This window comes from Podarcis pityusensis (assembly GCF_964106645.2).
Source record: "Podarcis pityusensis genome assembly, chromosome: 14".
In the NCBI taxonomy this organism is placed as follows: Eukaryota; Metazoa; Chordata; class Lepidosauria; order Squamata; family Lacertidae; genus Podarcis; species Podarcis pityusensis.
Window position 1 is genome coordinate 4,222,575 of NC_138039.1, and position 19,496 is coordinate 4,242,070.

The 19,496-nt window shown below is 42.3% G+C and overlaps 1 protein-coding gene and 1 long non-coding RNA gene across 2 annotated transcripts in view; one reads left to right on the top strand and one right to left on the bottom strand.

Annotated features, from left to right (window-relative positions):
* LOC308463145 overlaps positions 1 to 19,496 on the bottom strand; it is a 795,191-nt gene that overhangs the window by 185,171 nt on the left and 590,524 nt on the right. The window lies entirely within an intron of this gene.
* The window catches only part of MAD1L1 (mitotic arrest deficient 1 like 1), a 479,230-nt gene that overhangs the window by 180,432 nt on the left and 279,302 nt on the right, over positions 1 to 19,496 (top strand). Inside the window, exon 12 of the mRNA XM_080981045.1 lies at positions 9,416 to 9,556. Coding sequence (XP_080837171.1) covers positions 9,416 to 9,556 — 141 coding nt within the window. The remainder of the gene's footprint in view (positions 1 to 9,415; positions 9,557 to 19,496) is intronic.

The window sequence follows — 19,496 nt, forward strand, 5'->3', positions numbered from 1 at the left end:
ACATCCAGTGTACTGTAATGCACTCAGTAATGTTATCACATGGAGGTGGGCATTCTGCCAGTCTTTTTCCTCACTTCAGTGTGTCTGGCTTCTGCTTGCACCTCACATATGGGATGGTAGGCAGGGAGAGATGAAGTTTTTTTCCTGTTTGTTCTCTTCTATAGACAACCCCCCACCCAAATGTTAAGTTGCTGTTCTACACTGTTTTTCACCTCCCTTGTTCTTGCGACATAGTTTAACATTTCATGAGGCAGATGGCCTATGAGGCTTATTTCTTGCGTGGATCTCTTGGGCCATTATTGTGGTTCAAGGAGTTCTTATTCAGCTAGCCAGTCTGGAGGGTGGGATAACCCTTCCCCCTGGAAGAGGACAGAAGACTCTGAATTCTGCCTTTTTCAGCTCGAAGTAGAAACTACCCCAGTGAGAGGAATGCTACCCGCCCCGCCCCCCAAGAAAACTGGGAACAGAAATCCTCTTTTTCTTCTTAGATTGCTGACTCACCTAACTGTGTTATCTTGGCAAAGACTATACAAGTTGACTTTATCAAATAATTGAATATTAGGTGCAACCAGTAGTACAAAGTTATGCCCTGGGAGTATGTTAGTGCTTGAACAAGATACATTTCCATTGTGTCAATTTACGTTGAGGTCTCCATTTACAAAATTGTTGTATGAATCATCATTCTCCACATTGACCATGGGCGAATGCATAGATACACAATTTACATGAATTATTCCTGGTTTTTATTCGATTTTATTTATTTTATTTTATTTTAGCTGGGCACATATCCAAAACTTTACCAGAATGAGTGGTAGTAATTAAAGTGGCATTCAACAGCATCTGTTATGTATGAATTTGTCTCAGCTAACGTAGGTCCCATAGCTCTGCTATTAATTTATTTATTTCATAAAATGTATACACTGCTTGATTGTAAAAAACAAAACAAAAAAACAAAACAAAACTCCAAAAACGTCAAAGCAGTTTACAAAAGATAAAACAGGAAAATCAAGGGGGGGGGGGGAATACAACCCTACTTTTAAACATACAAAAGTTAAAGTACTTGAATAGATTAAAATTACCTCAACTTTCTAATCATCTGTGTAAGCTTGTCTAATCAGAAATGTTTTTAGCAGGCACTGAAATGAGTGCACTGAAGGTGCCTGCTAAAATTTAGTTGAATGCACAATACAAGAAAACAGTGGGTATGAGTGCTTATAATTTTACATTATGTTTTTAATTAAAACCAGGCCTGGTTGCTTTGTTTTTATACTTTTTCATTGTAATGCCCTGAAGGATTTTAAAATGGTACATGTTCATGCAAATATTTTCTCCTTTCTTCTTCGCCTAAAATTATTTTTCCACTTATTTTAACAAAGCTTCACTTTCAGGCTGGTTACAGTGGTGGCTGGCAGGAAGTGCATTGGCACTGTTGTTGGGCGAGCTTGACCATAGTACTAAAGGGGTCATGTGGCTGACTTTCCTATGGCTTTCCTTGGTGCAGGAATAATGCGTTTCTCAAAACACATGCAAATTGGTTAGAATTAGTGATGCCCCTGGAGGGCGGTCATTATGCTTGGGATGGCTCCTCTCACTGGCTGTGCAGGCAGTCATTGATTAGATGAGCTCATCTGTGGGGGTGTCAAGATACTTGTGTCACTGGAGCATTGGAGCACTTTCACCAGGCGGCCATTCACATGTCTAAATAGAACTTACATATGGCTAGGCAACAGTCAGCGCTGGATGGGATGGATATTGCTCTTCACTGACATTCTGAAGCCTTTTGCTCATGCAAAAACCCAGAGATTGTACAACCGTGACCCTGCTTGGAAAGTAGCCAGTGGCTCAAGTCTTCTGTGTGAAGAGCAGGGGAACTCAGCCTGGAGCCAAATGTACCTCCCCAGCCTTCTCTGTCTGCCCCTTAGGAATCTCCTCTGCCACACTTCCTTTCCCCATGCCAAATCCCTCACCATCACTACTTTTCCTGAGTGGTTTTGCCTGGCTGGAATAGGGTAGTGCTTCTTTGTTGCCTGATTGGAGAGGGGTGTGCATGTATAGGTATAAACTAGCCTGTTGCACAAAGGTAAAATTTACATTTGTTGTCTTATCCAGTGTTGCCTCTAGCTCCACCCATCACTGTCATGGCCCCCGGAAAGTTGCCCAGATGGGAATGTGGCCCTCAGACTAAAGGTGCCCCACCCTTTTTTCTGTTGATATGAAGTAGTTCTTTTAAAGTTTTGTTGGAGTTTTTAAATCCGCTTCTGTTCCTGTTCGGTCTTGTGTGGATAATAGCACCTGTTTCTTGATCTTCTTCCACAGCAGGTTAGATAGCAATACCTGACCAACTGAAGATGTTTCATAGACTTCAGACTTTTGTGATCTGCTTTGTTTTTTATTAGAACTATGACAACCACCAACCAGGGTCAGGTGTAAAAGATGAGCACTTTGAATTAAGGAATTCTGAGCTCAGGAGTTTGTTTTGAGTACCAAAACGGAACTGAGCACATAGTCCTTCCACGCACAAATCCAGTCCTGATTTCTCCCCCACCCCCTGCCTCTTCATTTCAGTGGTGGAGGCGATGAGCCATTTTGTTGTTGCCTCTGTTAAAAATAAGGAGTGGGAAATCTTTGCTGATCTACTCTTAAGTCACCAAGAGTTCCTGTTCTATCTATCCCACATTCCTACTATAGAAGGGTAGGGAGAGAGAGACTACAGAACTTTGATTTATTGTGGACTCTGGAAGAAGAATGGAGCTTAATGGCAGCATTAATAAAACAAATTCCCCTTAGCCAGGCAAGCTTTTTTAAGATGGATATGTTAAATTATGGGGAGGGTGTGTGTTTTAAAATAAATTGGCCTATTTTGTTTGTAGGCATATGATTTTTTTCTCTGACCATTATGTTCTCTCTCTTTCTCTTAAACTGGGTACATTGAATGTAAATAACTCATCTGTCACCACTTCCTGTTGAAAAGCTATTATGCTTTAAGGGTTGTTGTAGCAGAGATCAGGTCCTACTTCAGAGGATGCAAAGGTGGGCTCACATCCCAAGTGGCTAAGAGTGATCACTCTGAGATGTCTGTGCCACTTGGTTCAGATAGACTACCTGACCTGGGGGGGGGGGGATAAGGAAGGGGGGAGTTTGATAGAAAGAGACTATTTTTAACTTAAAGTCCCAGTGTAAACAGAATTAGCTTATGCCAAAGAGGAACTTGATATGTGCGGGAGAAGAAACAAATGGGGTAGACAGGTCTGAATGACTAATAAAGGTAGGAGTTAATGGAACAAAACACAGTACATTAACTTTATTTTTCACATCAGTGTGGGTAACATTAAAAGAAAAAAAGTCTTCCCTGAAAAGCACACATACAGCTGAAGCCAGAGAACTATAGGAAGGAATTTTTTTGAAGAAGCAACAGAAACTTATAGCGTGTGCTATAAGACATTTAATGTTGCTGCATTCCGTTGCAAGGCCCTATATTATATAACAAAGTTTCCTCCACTTTGGGGAAAGACATTCCGCAGACTGACTTAACAAGGAGAGCACCCTGCTTCCTTCTGCTGTGTGACATCCTGGGGATGTAACAGCTTTAACATCCGCTTGATACAAGACTCCTAACTGAAGAGTTCGGTGGTTTCCCATCCTTTTTTGGTTGGAGAACCCCTGTAGCATGTTATGTTATCCTGCAGAACTCCTCTTCTTCCTCGCTCCCAAAGTAAAACAAATCAGAAGGTCGGTGGTTCGAATCCCCGCGGCGGGGTGAGCTCCCTTTGCTTACTTCCTGCTCCTGCCAACCTAGCAGTTCGAAAGCACGTCAAAGTGCAAGTAGTTAAGTAGGTACCGCTCTGGCAGGAAGGTAAACAGCTTTTCTGTGTGCAGCTCTGGTTCACCAGAAGCGGCTTAGTCATGCTGGCCACATGACCCAGAAGCTGTATGCCAGCTCCCTTGGCCGGTAAAGCGAGATGAGCGCCGCAACCCCAGAGTCGGTCACGACTGGACCTAAATGGTCAGGGGTCCCTTTATCTTTACTTTAACCTAAATAAAATATACATTGCTTGTTTTGTTGTAACACCCACAAAGGCTGGTTTGAACATTCAGCATTGAAAGGTTGAGGGCCACAAGAGGCATTATGGGACTAGACATTACCATGTACTACTTACTCATGGAGTGGAAGTTGTTTATCAGTGAGAGAGGGGGAAATGGGGTTATTGTTATAAAACTCCACAGAATCCCTAAGGGATATCTGTGGAACTGTGGTTGAAAACATTCCCCTCTCTGTTTTTAGCAGGTTTCTCATCTTTGGACCACAACTCTTCTCCTTCTGTCTCCTGTGACTGGTGGCCACTTAGGGACTTTATGAGCTAGTTGGGAGGAATATATGAATGTATTTATTTAAGCATTTTTGTTCCACCTTTATACTCCAAGGTATAAACATATTAAGCAATATAATACAGTAAGAATCCACACAACGATCAAACATATCAGTTATCTTGGGCAAAATAAAACATGATACCATATACTGGAATAAAACATCAGCAAAAGTTGGGAAGCAGAGGGATGTCTTCATGAGGCAGCAACATCGCAATAGAGTTGGCATCTGCCTTACTGAAGGGGGAAATTGTTCTGTAGGGTGGGTGCCATCACAGAGAAGGCCTTCCTCTTGGTTACTGCCAAGTCCACCTCTCTGAAGTCTGGCACAACCAAGAGGGCCACCTTAACTAATCATAATGAATATGTCCCATTTTATTTAGGACAGTCACTCAAGAGTACTAGGATGTGCTGCAGATGTTATTTTTTAAAGCAGTTTTACCATCTAGTCTCTTGTTGAAAATCTCTCATTTGGGCTAATTGGACTTGGTAATCTGAAACGGGGAGGTGGGGGAGAAAATTATTTTCTTGATTTCCTACTAATGAAACCATCTATTAATATTCTCTTTAAATCATTGTTAATTAAGCAAAATGCAAGTTTAATGCTAGGAACAGGACTGCTTCACACTGTGAAACAGGCACTGGGTGGAAAATAGTTTTACAGTTGTTCTTTCCAAAGTGGTGCTTTAGGCTTCTGCGTCTGCTGAAGTCAGAGAGCAAGTGAGCTGTGTGTTTGTTTTTGGATTAATAGTTGAAGTTCACTCATGTGGAAATAAAGCAGATTTAACTGTGACTAGAATTTGTCATTAAAAAGTCATTATGGAAGCCGACCAGTATAGTTCCTTCTCTTTTACCGTTAATGACAAAACAATCTCTCTCTTAACAAAAAAAAAGCAAAAGAGGAAAACACTATATTTTCACTTGGAAAATGGTGCAGAAGACATAATGTAATTGAACTGTGGTGAAGTGAGTCAGTTTGGGAGATTTATTGATCAATAATGTAGACAATTACAGCTTGTTTATAAAAGGAAAAGCCCCTCCTTGGCCCTGGAAACAACACTGAGACTTTAATAATGATAACTCTGGCATCTAGCTTCAACCGATAAAAGTCAATTGGAAGATATAGGATTTCAATAAAATTATGACACTAGATAAACCTGCCCCAGGAACAAATTTTCCCAGGGTATCTGACTTTAGTTAGATTTGTAACTTCAATTTTGTTTTCATTGATTGTGTGTGTGTGTGTGTGTGTGCCCGTGTGCGTGTGTGTTAGTGTTACAACTAATTAGAAAGTCACTGTCAAATAGCACATGTCTTTGAAGTATTTAAATGCAGATCCAAGAATAGGGGCAAGATTCAGTTAAAAGACTAGGTGACTGTGTTTGATAGGTATAAAATTATGAAACAAACAAACAAAAATGCATGGCACTTTGTTACGGGATGGGCTGGGGTGGCGAGTGTCAGGTATGTCACTTTGAGAAATATTTTTTAAAAAAGGATTTGGGAGCAATAGTTGATTTTTATAACTTACCGCTTCTCCTTTTGATAGAAAACACATGTAGGTGACTTGTGGAAGGGTTGTAGGTAAGTTGTAGAGCACCTGAATTTCACGCAGGTGGTCCCAAGCCAATCCCTGGCACCTGTGCTTGAAAACTTGCAGAGCTGCTTCTAGTCAGTGTAGACAATTCTAAGCTAGATGCTGGCTTTTCGAAGAGTGCAAGAAGACAAGAGAAGGAGAACCTTCTTCTAACCTCACCCAAACTGGAAGGGTCAAAGGGCTCCACATGCATTCTGCCAGCAAACTTTTGCAGGAGAGAAGAGCATCCAGCCAGGGCCATCTTAATTCAAACTTGACACCCGTATTCACCACATCCTGTTGGCTCTACATTGTTATGGAGGATGGTGTGGTCTGTGCTGTTCTACCTGCTGCATCAAGGGCCTGATGAATGGGGTGCTGTGCTGAAAGAGGTGCTGTCATGAAAAGGATGCTTGGGAAGGTAGCTAACCTGGTGCTTTGAGCCCTGCCCGCCCAAAGTGTGCGTGTGTTTTTTAAATATTTTATTTGTTTATTTAGAATAATTTAGAAACTTCTTAATCAAATAAGCCATAAGCAGTGTACATGAAACTAAAACAATTATAAATATAGAAATAAGATTAGCATTAAAAAATAAATTAAAAACAGGATTATATACCGTATTTATCTGTCTATAAGACGCCCACATGTATAAGACGCCTCCTATTTTTCAGACTCCGATTTAAGGAAATGGGGGGAGATGGCCCCCATGTATAAGACACCCCCAAATATTGGACATTATTTTTTAGGAAAAAAACCCTAGTCTTATACACGGAAAACTGCGGTATTTTTTGTAGATGCCTTGATAAGCTTACTGAAACAGAAAAGCTTTAACAGGCATCTGAAACAGCATAATGAGGGTCCCTGTCTAATATCAGTAGGCAAGGCACAGGTGTTGCCACACTGGAAGATTGACTTCTCACAGATGGTACTTGAAAGAGTTCAAGTTCTACAGACTGAAGCAATTTTCTTAAGGTTACCTGGTCCCAAATTGATAAGGGCTTTATATACAGTGGTGCCTCGCAAGACGAAATTAATCCGTTCCGCGAGTCTCTTCGTCTTGCGGTTTTTTCGTCTTGCGAAGAACGGCTATTAGCGGCTTAGCGGCTATTAGCGGCTTAGCGGCTATTAACGGCTTAGCGGCTATTAGCGGCTTAGTGGCTTAGCGGCTATTAACGGCTTAGCGGCTATTAACAGCTTAGCGGCTTTAAGAAAAAGGAAACAAACTCGCAAGAACTCGCAAGACGTTTCGTTTTGCGAAGCAAGCCCATAGGGAAATTCGTCTTGCGGAACGACTCAAAAAACGCAAAACCCTTTCGTCTAGCGAGTTTTTCGTCTTGCGAGGCATTCGTCTTGCGGGGCACCACTGTACAAATAATAAGTAGCCAGTGGTAGAACTGAGGAGTTGCACCACAGCTTTCTGTGTAGCTTTTGGGCCTACTGCAGGGGAATCTCCATGTGGAATGTATTGCAGTAATACAATCTTGAATTATGAACACCTGGACTTACATAAGACCAAAGGCTTGTCTAGTCCGGCATCTTTCCTCACAGTGACCAAGCGAATCGGAAACCCGCAAGCAGGGCATGAGCACACCAACACCCTTTCTGATGCCTTTTGCTGTGCTTTTATTTTAGAGTGTCACCTTCTGGTTAATTGCAGCAATCCATGACCCTTATAGGAACCCCCCCACCCTTTTAATCAGAATCCCAATTTTCATCTGGTTGCTAAGAGACATCTAGAGAAGCAGGTTTTGGACTGCTAGTTTGAGAGAGCTGGTCAGATTTTGTGGGGCTGCAGCACTAGCTAGCGTGGAGTTGTACCTCAATAACACTTGAACATTTGTATCAAATCTGAAGTTAGCCAAGATACATTACACCATTAATGAATGATAGCCCTTTTATTTGTTTGATAGCTTATAATAAAGGCTTGTCAGTTCCTCCAAGTGTCTGTAAAGGGCTTATCAAGTATTTGATTTCAGAAAACAATATATTTTGAATATATCCCTGAAGCCTGCAGGCTTGAGATCTTATGGTATAATCGGGAGTTGGTAGGTGCCCACACTAAGCAGGCCATGTTGAATTGCCTTCCCTATGCATAGCTTCCTTTTTGCCAACACTTTGAAGCAAAAGGAGTAGTTGGTGATGCCATTTCATCTAGTCCACTCTGAAAGCCGTCCCCTTTCCTGTCCTCCTTCATTAACTCAGTTTCTCTAGCCCGAAGCTGTCCTTTGGTTCCACTGATGAGCCATCTTCAGCATTTCCAGATTGACCTTTCCATACCAAGAGTGTTTTGAACACATCAGCAACATTTCTAGCAGGTATTCCCACCTTGCTTTTCACACCGCCTCGAGTTTATATGCTCTTCCTCAGCCTTTCTCAGACACCAGGTTATTAAGCACCTGACATTTTGACAGCCAAGTTGGAGGCGCCCCAGAATCCATATGCTAAAGTGTGTGTGCAGGGTTATATGCTGGCCTCATAAGTACTATTTCTGAAGTGCAACTCTTTTTTGGGGGGTGGGGGACAGCAGTTCCTTTTGAGATCCTGTCTTGTATGGACAAAATACGTCAACAAGTTCTCCTGTGAAGCTTCACCCCCTGAGAGAAGGTTTATGGGCAGCGTTTTCCAGTGCTGCTCAGTTAGCAAGCATTGACATATTTATGCCAACAATCTATAGGACTATAGTGAGAGGAGAGAGTTTAGATAATAAAAATCTTTCCTGGAATGTAGTAGTGTATCCATTTATTTTACTGCAGCCAGTGAGCAGTGGAGGTCAATCACAACTTCCTGCCATGTGCACAAGGAGTTGTGAGGATACCCTGTTAATGAGTGTTAATTTGAGTGTGGGCACTCCAAACAAGTTATTAAATAAGCTCTGAGTCTGCAAAAATCTCTTTTTGTTGTGCGTGTGTACTATCAAATTGTGAGTGGGATGACTTAGTACTCACAGTCAGTCTGTATCATAAGATACAGCCTCACTGGATGCTGTGCAGGAGTTCATTTTAGCTTTTGTTTTCAGGGTAGCATGTTGCTGCTTTTCTGGGCAGTCATAGTCACATAGGGCAAATAGTTTTCAAGAAGCTATTTCTGTTTGAGCTCTGAGCCTTTTTCTACTGTCACTATGTATTTGTAGCATGGAAGAGGTTGTTCGCATATCCCTCTGCAATCTCCTTTCTTCTCTAGCTAAACAGTTTATTTAATGCAAATGTGTTCCCCTATTTCAATATATTTGTTTAATTATAATTGTTAATACTGGTGAGAATGGAATGCAACAGAACTGAACAGTGGGGAAATGGCCTAGTCTCCAAGGAGGAACGGGAATAAACTATACCAGCTTCAACGCAGCCTGAATTTATTAATTAAATTTGTATATTGTCCTTCATCCGAAGATCACAGGGTGGTTTACACCATAAAAATAATGAATGGAAGTCATAAAAAGCTAATTGTGTTTGCTTTCCTTTTTGTCCATTTCAACAGGCACGTGATGGAATGAGAGGAATTCTGGATTCCTATGACAGTGAGTTGAACCCTTCAGAACACACTCCTCAGTTGAACTTCCGTGTGCGGGAGGCAGAGGACATGGTACAAAAAATGCAAGCGCACTGTGGTGAAATGGAGGTAATGTGGAGTCACCATATTCAGTTGCTCTTTCTGCATCAGTTCTCCATCTGTAAAGGGGAAGAATAGTGACCTACCTCACAGGGTGGTTGTGCCCATCAATGGCTGACAGCAATAAGGCTCCAGCATGTAGATAGGGAGCATGCCAATGAATACCAGTTGCCGGAAACTAAATGTAAAGGAGGGCTGTTGCTTTCATGCTCTTCAACTAGAGGCACTGTCCTGGCTGCTGCCTCAAAACACACAAGCAGAGTTTCTTACATACAGTGGTACCTCTGGATGCGAATGGGATCCGTTCCGGAGCCCCGTTCACATCCAGAAGCAAAAGCAACCCACGTCTGCGCATGCGTGTGACATCATTTCAACCGTCTGCACATGCGCGAGTGGCAAAACCCGGAAGTAACGCACTCTGTTACTTCCGGGTTGCCGCAGCGCGCAACCCGAAAATACTTATTCCAAAGCTACTTCAACCTGAGGTATGACTATATAAGATAGAAAGAGATCCTTATTCAAGCAGTTGAAGAAGTGTGCATGCACACAGAAGCTCATACCAATAACAAACTTAGTTGGTTTCTAAGGTGCTACTGGAAGGAATTTTTTATTTTGTTTCTTATTCAATTAATGGGCTAGTCTCAGCAGCACACATAAGGCTCAAGATGGCGCAAGATGTTAATAACTGGATGGAAGTGACAAAGATATCCCAACAAGTTTCTATGCCCAGCCCACCAAGCTTTTAAAGACTATGTGTGGTGCACTCCCTTGCAACATTTACTTGCCCTGCAAGGAATATCAGGATTGCAGATCTGCTGTCTTTCAGGGTGGGTGGGTCTGCTCCCTTGCATGAAGGTGGTGCTTGTTTCTAGGTGACAAGATTGCACCCTCATATTTTGGATCCTATCCAGTCCAGTTCTATTTCCCCACTCAGCTGCTCAAAATGCCCCCCGCTCCAAACTCTCCACAGGGACTCTCTGCTCTGCTGGAAAGTTGGGGAGGAGAAATGTCATCTTTGTAAGGAGAGAAGGGATCCCGGCCTCCTCCATTTCAAGTTCCCATCATTCACCGCGCCCACTTTCCTCCCCTTCCTCCTCCTATGACAGAAATTATCAACTCAAGCTGGATCCCAGCAATGCGGTGAGGCACTTGACAGGCATCTGCTTGACCACTATGGGAAGCAGGGGTCTTTGGTTTGATCCAGGTGGGTTTGTTTGTTCTGAACATTTAAAATAATAATTGGAAAAAATGTTAAAACATTTAAAGCTGGTATGCATAAGCTATATAGTATAAATTTGCCCAAAACAGATCAATATATTTTGGAGAGGGATTGGAGAAAGGTAGATATATTTATCAGTGTGCTCCACTTGTTCTGTAGTTATGAGTCTATACAATGATTTACTTTGAATAGACGCAAATTAGCAAAGGTTTTACTCAGTCTTCTGGGGGCAGGGGCAGGGAGATGAATCAGTGCAGTTTCAGTTTCTGCTTTGAAGATTGCCTTTTAAAGCAACTTATCATAGATTTCCCCTGCAGTGCATACTTTATTTAGTTTTTCATAGTTATCCAACTGTTACTTATTGGGGTGGCTTTAATACCTCTATTCATTCAGTCTCGGTAAAGTGAATTGAATGTTCGGCTTCCAGGTTTCATTGTTAGCCTTCCACATTTCACACCTTTTTGCTTAAGGGAAAATCTCCTTTTCTGTCTTCTTTGTTTTGGCACTGGTCTGTTCAGTCTTTTCTGAAGGAAGCATGTGGAGAAAAATATTTTTTTAAAATAAGAAATGCTTAAAAAAATTCAATTGAATCTAGCAGCTGCTCTCTGTTAGACAGAACAATACCAGATGATAATGAGCTGCTGGTTGCTGATACAATATGGTGATGATGGTGGGGGAACTGTGTGGGAGCAGTAGGGGGTCTGGGCATTTGTTCCCAACATCCAGTATCCGGCAAACGGAAAACTCAAATTTACCTATAGGGTGTGCTATAACACAGACAACAGAAATCTCAAACAGATGATTTCCCAAATGTCATATTTACTCTTTTGCCATAGTCTAGCTACCCTCTTGCCTAACTTTGACTCATTCTAAGCCAATTGATTTCCCTTCAAGCCTTTTTTGAGCAAATGTTTCATTGAACACAATTGCTGCCTTTCACACTTCTCTGTCTTCCTTTCTGTCACTTTCCCCAAATTTATGTTCAAATACCAGTAAATGACAATTTCATTTGCTCCCTGATTTATTTATCTACCTTTGTATAAAAAATATTGTTCTCTGCATAATGTGATGCCATGAGTTCCCTTGAGGAAGTAGGTGGAACCATATTCATTTAAGTTGGTGTGGGAACATGTGGCGCTCCATATGTTGTTGGACTGCAACTCCCATTGTCCCTGACTAATGGCCACATTGGCTGTGGCTGATAGATGGAGTTCAATAACATATGGAGGGGTGCAGGCTCCCCATTCCAAATTTAAGTAATTTAGATATTTTCAAATATAAAAGCTAACAGACACACCAGCTTCCCAATAGATGTTATTCTCCTGATGGAGATTTCATGATGCTTCACCTTTGTGCAAATAGAGCCCTGGACCTGAGGATTTCATGAACAAGGGGTTATGCCAGCCTGGTCAGCCAAGGCACCTGTGATGATATTGGTTGTATTTGTGCTCTGTTGACACTGAGTACGCTCTTCACAAGCAAGCTTTACTCCTTGACGTAAGTTTGTGACAATTGTTTTGAGAGAGCACTGTTAAATTTAGGCTTGGGAAGGTTAGCACCAGTAGCGCAGCATCATAAATGTAACTCCATTAATAGTCTTTTCATTACAACACATTTGGCTCGGCAGGAAACATTAATGAAGAGAGATTTGCCAGGGAGACTCATGCTGACACCTTCAATAGCCCACAACATCCTTTTATATTGAGAGATTTATACTATCTAGGAGCTCCATATGTACTCTAATCAGTTATACAGGCCCAGCAGTTTTCACACATCAAATGCCATATGTTCTAGTTTTGTTCTCCCATTTTTGGGGGGAGGGGGGTTTGAGTGTCCTGAAAACTTATCAGCCAAGTATTCTCCCCCCTTTCCAGCCCCTAATAACTGTGGCACATCTGCTGATCCTGGCATCTGGGCACTGCCAGTGCTTGCAGTAATCACAATGAAATAGATCTCCCCAAAGTGTTAAGCCTCTTCTCCTGTTGGTATTCAGAATTTACACATGGAGATGATAAAGTATTTATCTGGGCAGTTTACAGCTTTTTTTCACATTAGGAGCCTGCCTGCCAGTCATTGCCGAACACATTTGCAGCACCTTGTTTCTCCTTGTCCTCCTCCTGTTATTTTCTGCCCTTCCTCCCAAAGGAGCCATTTTTCTTTTCTCAGATTTCTTCTTAGGCAAATCTTGGTATATAAATCAACTATCAAATTCCATGCATCCTATCCTTGCATTGTATGAACCATAACAGGGGACTCATCCATTCATTGCAGGTATTCATTAGTTGCTTTTCAGGGCTAAGCCCTCACAAACCAACCTATAAGGAGAAATAAAACATAGAAACTGTGGTAGAGTGTGAAGCACTGAGTGGACACAGACAAATAGTAGCAATACAGATACAGATCACCCAAGTTCAGGTGTTCACGCCTGAAATAAAACACATAAAAAGCAGATACAGACATATATGAAACAGATTTCTGAGAGTACCCTTTTGCTTGAGCAGCCTCTGACTAGAAAGGTTTGATTATTCAGTTATTCTTAGCGTATTTAATTGTATTATACAAAGCTGTGGTGGTTTGTGTAAATGTGGGAAGCTGCATGGTTCCCCCTGCCCCTTTTAAACAATAAAACCTAAACAGTGGTGCAGCTTAGCGTAGTTCTCTTTGAAAGCAATTCCAAATTTTAAGTGTCCTGGGCCTGGTCTATATTCTGCACAGCTAAGATTCACAAGGTTGTGAGTGAGTGAGGCGGTAGTCTCGTAATCTGGGGATCCGGGTTCGCGTCTCCGCTCCTCCACATGCAGCTGCTGGGTGACCTTGGGCCAGTCACACTTCTCTGAAGTCTCTCAGCCCCACTCACCTCACAGTGTTGTGGGGGAGGAAGGGAAAGGAGAATGTTAGACGCTTTGAGACTCCTTAAAGGGAGTGAAAGGCGGGATATCAAATCCAAACTCTTCTTCTTCTTCTTCTTCTTCTTCTTCTTCTTCTTCTTCTTCTTCTAAAAGTAGATCACAATACTCAAACATGTTTATATGGGTGGAGGCTGTACTGGAGATGCTCTGGTCCCAAGTTGCTTGGGTGGTAAAGATCAAAATCAGCACCCGGAAGAATCAAATTGGCACTGTAAAATGAGAGTATTCTAAGGTTCTGCAGAAAGAACTAGATGCACAATTATAAGATTGGGGACAACTGGCTTACTAGCAGTACATGTGAAAAGGATCTAGGGATCTTTGTGAACCACAAGCTTAACATGAGTCAACAGTGTGATGCAGCAGCCGGAAAAAGTTAATGCTATTCTAGGCTGCATCAACAGAAGCAAAGTGTCAAAATCAATGGAAGTATTAGTACCACTCTATTCTGCCTTGGTCAGACCACACCTGGAATACTGTGTCCAATTCTGGGCACCACAATTTAAGAAGGATGTTGACAGCCAAGGTGATCAAGGGTCTAGGAACCAAGCCTTATGAGGAATGGTTGCAGGAGCTGGGTATGTTTAGCCTGGAAAAGAAGTGATTGAGAGGAGATATGATAGCCATCTTCCAATATCTGAAGGGCTTTCACATGGAAGAGGGAACAAGCTTGCTTTCTCCTGCCCCAGAAGCAAGGACCCGAACCCATGGCTTCAAGTTACAAGAAAGGAGATTCCAACAAAACATCAGGAAGAGCTTCCTGATGGTAAGAGCCCTTCAACAGTGGAACGGACTCCCTTGGGAGGTTGTGGACTCTCCTTCCTTGGAGGTTTTTAAGCAGAGGTTGGATGGCCCTCTGTCACAGGTGCTTTAGCTGAGATTCCTGCATTGCAGATACCTTCCAACTCTTAAGATTCTATGACCAGAGTCTAGTAGTTCCAGTTGAAACACAGGCAGCTACATTTTAGGCCAGCATAGGTTTTGAGCTGTCTTCAGTGGCAGCACTGCTTAAACTCAACCCGTCCCTGGAGGCAGGTATCCCTGACATTCTTTGCTACTTTCAGGCTTCTTTGCTCACCCAGCAACTGATTTGGCAACCGTACATTTGCCATGTGTGATGCTTCAGCAGGGCCTCTGGCTAATTTAAACACATGCTTATCTAGAAGAGGGTTTTAATCTGTATTTTCCCTCCACCCCCCTTTTCAACCTCCCTAGTGGTTTTGTTCTTGGTGGATCCTCTTGCTGGGGTTAAAAGTCTCTCAGAAAGGATTGTCTTAACTGCCTTTCCTATGGGTTATTTGACTTTAAGACTAAATAACAGCACTTAGTTGTGTTGTACTTCTTACCATCCATTCTCAAACCCCTTTTGGTGCCTCTTTTGAAATGTTAAACGTGTCCCTCTTAAAGTGGTCTTGTCAGCAATAACAGTGGTGCATGTCAGCATTTGTAGAAGTTTTTTTTCCTCCCCCCCCCCCAACCTGGGAGTTCGGCTCAACTCCTTAAGTCTACCTGACTGTGGGAGACTAGCAGATGATAACAGAGCCTGGCTTCTATAGAGGATTTAAAATTGGGTTCTTTTCCAAGGAAGGCTTGGAAGGAGGAGATAACTAATGTTCATTTACTATTCATTCACATTTTGTCACAAGGGGAGACGCAATTTCAGTGTGGAGGCTGAGTGCTTGAATGTGGCTGTGTTGGAGAGTGTTGCCATCTGTATCTGGTGATAGACTACTGACAATATAGATGCTTTTCCATAAGGGAGGTAGGAGGCTTATTTGTCATGACTGCAAGCCTTCAGCCGGTCCCCACAAGATGGCAGCAAAGAAAGACTTCTCACTGAGAGAGCTGCCTTTTCATTTTGCATGACTTGTGCTTAGTTATAAATAGGTAGGTGTATGAGAATTCTACGGGATGCAAATAGTCTTGTAACCAGAAGACTCTTTTCCATGTTACGCATTAGAGCAGAGTTGGTCAGTTGACTTCAGCTTGTGGGGCTAAATGTTACCCAGCCAAACTTTTCAAGGGTTCTCTACCTGGCCACAGTGTTGACATTTTCTTTACTGCCCTGAGCACTTTGGCTTGGGAGGATTCTGGTGTTTTTTTTACAATGGAATTAGCTGGCCTCCCTCAATCCCACAAGCATATCATACATGAAAACGGGACAGCCTTGTAACACCTTGTTGTCATCCCAAGGACTACTTCCCAAGTCTTCTCTCTTCCTTGCTACACATTGATGAAAGTTCTACTGCATCTGCTGTGTGCTGTATTACATTTACTCTGCAACAGCCTGTCCACTGATTTAAAAGGGTGTGATTATCCTTTTGATTAAAAAATGCAAAATGTACACTTAGCAGCTGCAGTGTATTAAACTGTATCTGCGCCGAGGGCCTTCTGGCGGTTCCCTCATTGCGAGAAGTGAGGTTACAGGGAACCAGACAGAGGGCCTTCTCGGTACTGGCGCCCGCCCTGTGGAACGCCCTCCCCTTAGATGTGAAATAAATAAATAGCTATCTACATCTGAAGGCAGCCCAGTTTAGGGAAGTTTTTAATATTTTATGCTGTATTGTTTTTAACATTCGATTGGAAGCCGCCCAGAGTGGCTGAGGAAACTCAGCCAGATGGGCGGGGTATAAATAAATTATTATTATTATTATTATTATTATTATTATTATTATTTGTACATAAGAGCAAAAATGCATTACATTTCATCCCTTTCTCAGATAATTAACCTACAGAAACCCCAGGGAAGCAGTTGAACCCTGAATAATGACAACTGTAGCATCACTAGTGTAAAAAATCAATCTTTAACGTGGAAGCATCTACACTTTGGAACTCCCTTCCTGCTGACATCAGGCAGGGACCTCTGCTGCAGCCTTTTTTGGTGCCTGCTTAAAACATTTTTGTTTAGACAAGCCTATCCAGACATGTAGATGTTAACATGTTTTTATCTTTTGCTGTTAAAATTAATTATCTTTTAAATGTTTTTAATTACTTGTTTCTGATTTTTATTTATAATGTTAATATTTCTTTTAAGCCACTTATAGAATTTGCTACATAAAAAACTTGTTAAAATAAACAAAAAAATAAACTCAAGTTAACAACACATTTGAAAGCAGGACATCCTCCCCCAAAATAGGGACAATAATTTATTGGGAGAGTGACCAGAAGGACAAGGCTGTCCTTGTTAAACAGGGCCAATGGGAGTGCATACCTTTTTGGATAGAGGTGCCTGATCAAAGTTGTTTGGCGTATAACAGTGGTTGTCAGCAAGTTGCCCTGTGGATGCTCCCTGACTATTGTACCTGCTGGTTGGGACTGATGGGAGCTGTAGCCCATAACATCTGGAGAGCACTATTTTTCTTAGCTCTGGCGTATAAACTTCATGGAAATAGAGGGGTGTGTGTGTGTGTGTGTGTGTGTGTGTGTGTGTAGGGGGTGGAGATATCAGGAGAGAGAGATATATATAAGGAGAGATGAAAGCAAGTAGACAAGAAGCCTGTCAGCATTGGGCATGGTCTCCAAGAGCCAGAGTTCATTAAGAGAGTGACATTCTCAGTGAAAAGAGGAATACAGAATATTATTTCATACAGATCACATTAATGCCTTGCACATTAATGCCTTGCAGAGGGCTACTGTTTGATGAGCTGTGTGTAGCAAATGTTGGCAAAGGGGTCTGCACTCATAAGTTTCTCTCTGTGCATAATAGAGAAAGGGGCTTCCTGCCTCTTGGTTACCACTTGTCCATTAGAGAAAAAGAGAGAGAGAGAGAGCTGTGAGTACAATTCATTATTAACAGAACTTCTGTGTACTTGCTGTGACTCAACGCTACCTCAAAGTTCCATCCCAGAATTTTTTTCCCCAGAACTCTGTGTCTATATAAGCTAGTTTCTCTGAATCACTGAGGATTAGCTAGTTGTTCTTCAACTGATAGATCAAGTCGATCATGCCTAGATCTCAACTGGGTCTGAGGGGTATCTTCATCAATTTTTTATTATTATTTTTTTGCTTATTTAGGAAATCAGACATAGCAAGAGAGGATAAAGAGATGGTGTGTGTATGAATGAGGCCCCCAAAGTAGCCCTTGTGAGACCATGATATCCTCAGACACATCTATTGGCACACACCCCTTCCATATTTTTACGTTGATGGTTTTTTGGCCTTTTTGGGGGGCGAGGTTTGGCTCTGTTTTGTGAGTATTGTCTGATATTTTGTTGGCCTTTCTCAGTCTTCTCCCTTCCCCCGAAACACTCTGTTTTGGGGTTACACTGCCTACCACTGGTGGAGATACTCTAGCTGTAGTGACCGCCTGCTTGCTGATCAACCAAGTGCATTGGGGTGCATTGGGTGGATTTAGGGGAGCACAACCAGTTCAGTTGCACGGGGCACAGACCCTCCTGGGTGCCACAACTATGTTGTTGATTGGAAGGCAAGATGTGTGTGTGTATGTGTATGTGTGTCTTTGTATGTGTGTGTCTCTCTGTGTGAATTTTGTCGCACAGGGTGCCACTGAAATTCAAGACTCTAAGGCAGGGGTCAGCAAACTTTTTCAGCAGGGGGCCGGTTCACTGTCCCTCAGACCTTGTGGGGGGCCGGACTATAATTGGGGGAAAATAATGAAAGAACCCATAAAGAACCCAGAGATGCATTTTAAATAAAAGGACACATTCTACTCATGTAAAAACACGCTATTCCTGGACCATCCGTGGGCCAGATTTAGAAGGCGATTGGGCCGGATACACCCCCGGGCCTTCGTTTGCCTACCCATGCCCTAAGGCAGTGGTAGGCAAACTTTTTTCAAAGAGGGCCAGATTTGGTGAAGTGAAGGGCTGTAAGGGCCAACCAAAGTTGCTGACCTTTTTTTAGGATTGAAGTTGCTGAGCTCAGAAAATAAACTGCCACAGGGCCTGGATTAAACAGGCCGGATTAGGCCACGAAGCGGACTTTGGACATGCCTGACCTAAAGTCTACCCCTGCTCCTTGAGTGCTGGGTGGAGGGACATTCCTGCCTCATTCCCGCCCCCTCTGGCACAGTAAGTTGTGGGTTTGGATTACTCTACCTGTCATAAATCCTCCCGGGTAGCATGTAAACAGGAACTTGTCATAGCACTAAAATTGTCTAAATTTGAGTATTTCCCTTTATTGTGGGAAATTGAAGAGAAGGCTTACTCATGCTCTGAGATGCGGAGAATATTTTTTAAAAAGCAAATCTGTTTTCTAGCGCCTTGTGCCTAAACCACCAGCAAACATTAAATTGTAGATTAATATCTATGCCATTCCATAAAAACATAACAGGGTCTCAGGGAATTTGTCTGGCTCTATTCAGTTCTTTGGGTTTTGCCACTTATCCTTTTGGCTTAATCAGTGTTAAAGTCAAACAAGCTTTGGTTGCTGCAAAAGCTTTTTAGCAAACAGAAAGGCTTGTGGTTTAGAGCAAATCGGCAGTCATTCTGCAGACTCGGCAATGCAGTTTCTCAAATTGTATTTTATGCTAAATATAACAAGTAGTACTATTGAATGGTGCATGTGCTGTGAATATTACTATTGATAACAGCAGGAAAGAGATGGGTTGCGTGAGACTTCAGGTTTGCACATAGTACAGATTGACATGTTTAATTTATTCAGATGAGTGTTCAGACCATCGTAAATAGAGCATTGTGATGCTAGGCCTGTCTGTCTGTCTCTCTGTGATCACTCGTGGCCAAGTAAGATTGTTTTCTGTGAACGCAGTCTTAGCGGTGTGTCCGTAAATGACTGTGGAGGCCAATTCTGGATCTGCACATCCTTCCACAGTGGGAACATAGGTTTCTGGACGGGAGTTGATCAC